The following is a 4,200-nucleotide window of genomic DNA, read 5'->3' as shown; positions in this document are numbered from 1 at the left end:
TCCTCACATAATTAAATATAATTATTCTTCCCTCCCCATTAACATGGATATGGATAATGATATGTTTGTAACTCTGTTGCTCTTGTCTTCTGTTTTCGCAGCGTGTTGTATCCTTCTCGTTTTCCTATGTGTCCACACTTACCGCCGGTCGCTCCCTAAGTTCCCCTCCGTCATGGATTCCCCTCAATACAACGTTGAGTCAACAACGATGGAGGAGGATGAAGAGGAAGAGGAAGAGGAGGTTGCACAGGGCTTAGACGAGTCTGTTATAAAAGCTATTCCGTCTTTCATCTACACCACCGCAAAGTCTGAACAAGAAGAAGAATTTCGTGCTGAGTGTGCAGTTTGCTTGGAGGAGTTCCAAGATAATAATCACATCCGTACCCTCCCTATTTGCTCTCACACTTTCCATCTCAATTGCATTGACGTTTGGCTCCGTTCAAACGCTAGCTGTCCTGTATGTCGCTCCTGTCTTGTTGAGGAGGACTATCTGACCAAATGCTCTAATGCATCTAGTTCCCAGCGGACCTTGTCGTTGGAGAGAATGGTCGTCATCGACATCCCTGCCACCACATCACCATCGTAGTATCAAGCCAACTGAGGTGCAGTAATCCAGAGGCGTTGTTGTGCCAGAGCTACGAACATAGTGTTATTTTTTTTACTTAGAGTTATAAATCAGGAAAACACTGATTGTTAGATACATGTTTTTGGTGTAGCCTAATTTCAATATACCGAAATTACACTCATAGTTTTACTCTTGCGTCCATTAATTATGATTCGGTTGTTATTATAAATATGCATTTGTACCCTTGGCAATTCAATTATTTTTAAATTTAAATTTAAATCTACACCATAATTTAAGAAACTAAAAACCAACTACAAATTTTAGTCGATCTCTTTCTAAAAATGATTGTTAATTTAAATGTAAACTGTGTACATATATAATTTTTGAAGGAGAAGGGCCGAATGAGAGAAGGTGGAGATGGAGAAGTGAATGTTTTAGTGCGGAAATGCTAGAATTGAACTTTTTCATGAACATGTTTTAAAAATATTGTTGCAGTTTGGTTCTCAATAATATAGTAGCTTGCATGTCGAGTTTGAATGAATGCAGTGCATGCCATTGTGTATGGTGTTGGCTGAGTAATTTTCCATTTAGGTTAGAGGTGATCAGGTTGTTACCTTCATTCAAAAGTTTACATTATCCAGATAATTATAGGTACTAAAAATTGAATTTCATCATTGAAGAATGTAATTCAATGATAAATCACAATAAATTTTCATGTGTAAATAATGTAATCAACTGCGAAATCCAAAAAATTAAAGATGAATATTAATGACTTTTGGTGGATGTTGAAGTTTATCTTTGTAATTCTTCTGTTTTTTATTTTATTTTTTTATTTATTTTATTTTTTATTTTATGTCCATTATGCTGTTATTGCACTCTGATGAGTTTTATTTGAACTGCGCATTTTCTATGAGTAACTTTCAATCAAGATAATAGATATTAAATCTATTTGCAAGTGTATGATTGATACAGAGGAAAGCAACGGATTCGGTTCTAAAAGATTTTCTTGAAATTCTATAAAGGTACCATAAAAGGCTCTCTTTTTCTTCTACTCTATTTCAAGATCTTCATTTTTTATGCATCCTTTGAAATTGCAATTATGATAACTGTGCATACCTAGTTTGGTTTATGGTTGGGTCTTGGCAATTGGGATAAATGGTAGCATTCTTATTTTTGGTAAAAAATAACACGTGGTACCTCATTTAGGGTAGGGTATCATGTCAGCGTAGACCGAGTCAAAATTGACCTTGAAAGCCAAAATTGCCACAGATGCAAAACTTAGGGGGCGATTTTGTAGTTTTTTTCTTAGGGGGCTAAAATCGCAACTTTGGGAAAGTTAGGGGGCTAAAACTGCTATTAAGTCGGGACAAAACTGCCACAGTGTCAAAACTTAGGGGGCAGTTTTGTATGGGTCAAAATCGCAACTCCTTGAAACTTAGGGGGTTAAAACTGTTATTAAACCTATTAAGTATTACCGTAAAATTGGTGATGTGGACATGTGAGACCCACTTAAACACCCAATGTGGGCTGCTCTATTGTGGATGGTCTAAATGTCCATGTTTAAAGTTGATGCCTACGTTACCCTCTCATGATATCAACCAATCAAAATGTAATATACATAGGTAACATAAAATGTCAAATAAATGAGTTTTTTTCTAAAAATAAAAGAGTTAAATCTTAATTATTTTTTTTGAAGGAGAGTTAATCTTAATCATAATGTAACAAATGATTTAATTTTTTTTTTTTATATTAAGGTGTTCAATCTTAATTAATTTACACTACAAGACTTATAACAAATAAAATTTTACAACAAATTTCTTTCATCTGGATGTCCTTAAATTCATCATTTACATTCATAAAATTTCTTCCATTCCAGAACCCCGAACGTGAGAACAAAAACTTCTCCTTCTTTCAAATTTCTTCTTCTTTATTCTTCCATATTGATCAATTTTTGTTTCTTTTTCATTCTTCTTCCCATTTTAATTGTTCAATTTTGTCGTTCCTCTCTAACTCCTCCTCCTCCTTGAGCGAAAGGGAGAACCTTCGATATGACGTCGACACAATAATGGTGGAGGAGGAGGAGGCTCCACAGGGCTTACATGAGTTTGTTATAAATCTTATTCTGTCTTTCATCTACAATACTACTACTAAGTCTGAACAAGAAACTTGTTCCGTTTGCTTGACTGAATTCAAAGATAATGATCATGTTCGTACCCTCCCTCTTTGCTCCCACATTTTTCATCACGATTGCATTGATGTTTGGCTTCGTTCAAACACTAACTGTCCTCTATGTCGCTCCCTTATTTGCTGTCATCTCTGTTGTTTACTTACATCCATCGCCAACAAGGACGGACGGGTGGACTTTCCCGTCTTACCCCCTTATTCATTTGCTTCTGAGCGAAGCTTGTAGTCGAAGAGGACAGAACACCAGTTTCTCGACAGAGTGGATCATCGAGCCAACTGACGTGTTTGGATCTAGAGGTGTTGTTTCGCCGGAGCAATGGACATAGGGTTAATTGTTATCGTGCCTTTAAGTCCAAATAAAAGAACAAAAGCCTCATCACATAATCATTTCAGCAACAACCAAAAAAATGCTAGCGAACTCCCACAACATCATAGCGACAACACCTGCTAGCAGCCCTCAAAGTACAACAGATGATTTACTCAATTTTTATAATTAACTACCTCACAACCAAGAAAAATCAAATCAAAAAGAAAAATCAAGTCATCATACCTGACGTTGTACTGGAAATAACTGCAATTCTCACGATATTTGAAATCATGACGATTCTCACGAAAATTGAAAAATGTGGCAGTTGGGAACGACAAAATTGAACAATCAAAATGGGGGGAAATTTTTTTATGAATATAACTGATAAATTTAAGGACATTCAGATGAAAAAAATTTGATGTGAAATTTTAATCGTTCTAAGCCAGTTCTTAGTGTAATTTAATTAAGATTGAACACTTAAATATAATTAAGGCAATATTACATTATGGGTCCTTTATCTTATTTATTTGTAACACTTTGGTCCTTTGTCTTTATTTTTTCCCGTTTAGGTCCTTTATCTCTCTTAAAAGCACATATACATCTTTTTTCGCATTTTTTTTATTAAAAAATACATAATTTTATTTTTAAAAATATATTTTTATTAAAACTGAAAAAAATCCAAAAATATGATGAAGATGTTCATCATCTTCATCTTCTTCCTTTGAATCTTCATTATCTTCTTTAAATAAATAAAAAAATTCTACTAAAATATATCTCCAAATATCGTGAATTAATGTTATATTCACCTCAAATCTTATTTTAAATACAAAAATCAAAACCTTAATTTCACAAATGTTGCAAGGCGGATGGTAGAGGCTTAGTCACTGGCGGAAGGGTTAGACTTTACGAAAGTTAAAATTGTTCTGGAAACAACAAAATTGATGTGCAAAGCTGCTATCAATTTTGGGGTTATTTTTATGTCGGGCTTGAATATTGAGTTAGAAAATAATAATAATAATAATATACAGCGTGACAATTTATATAACTATTTTTTTTTTTTTTGTTTTTGTGATGAAACTAAATCTCTTTCTCTATAGGGGTTTGATTTTTGTGTTTAAAAGAAGATTTGAGGTGAATATAACAT

At 33.9% G+C, this 4,200-nt stretch overlaps 1 protein-coding gene across 1 annotated transcript; it reads left to right on the top strand.

The window, feature by feature from the left end:
- The first annotated feature begins 208 nt into the window (after positions 1-208).
- LOC11424482 (E3 ubiquitin-protein ligase ATL6) lies at positions 209-586 on the top strand. Its single transcript, XM_003626418.3, has one exon. It carries the CDS (start codon positions 209-211, stop codon positions 584-586), a length of 378 nt encoding a protein of 125 aa, XP_003626466.2.
- The last annotated feature ends 3,614 nt before the right edge of the window (positions 587-4,200 follow it).

This window comes from Medicago truncatula, chromosome 7 (genome assembly GCF_003473485.1).
Source record: "Medicago truncatula cultivar Jemalong A17 chromosome 7, MtrunA17r5.0-ANR, whole genome shotgun sequence".
NCBI classification, from domain to species: Eukaryota; Viridiplantae; Streptophyta; class Magnoliopsida; order Fabales; family Fabaceae; genus Medicago; species Medicago truncatula.
Note: the sequence above shows the minus strand (reverse complement) of the source record. Positions and strands in the feature narration are given on the sequence as shown.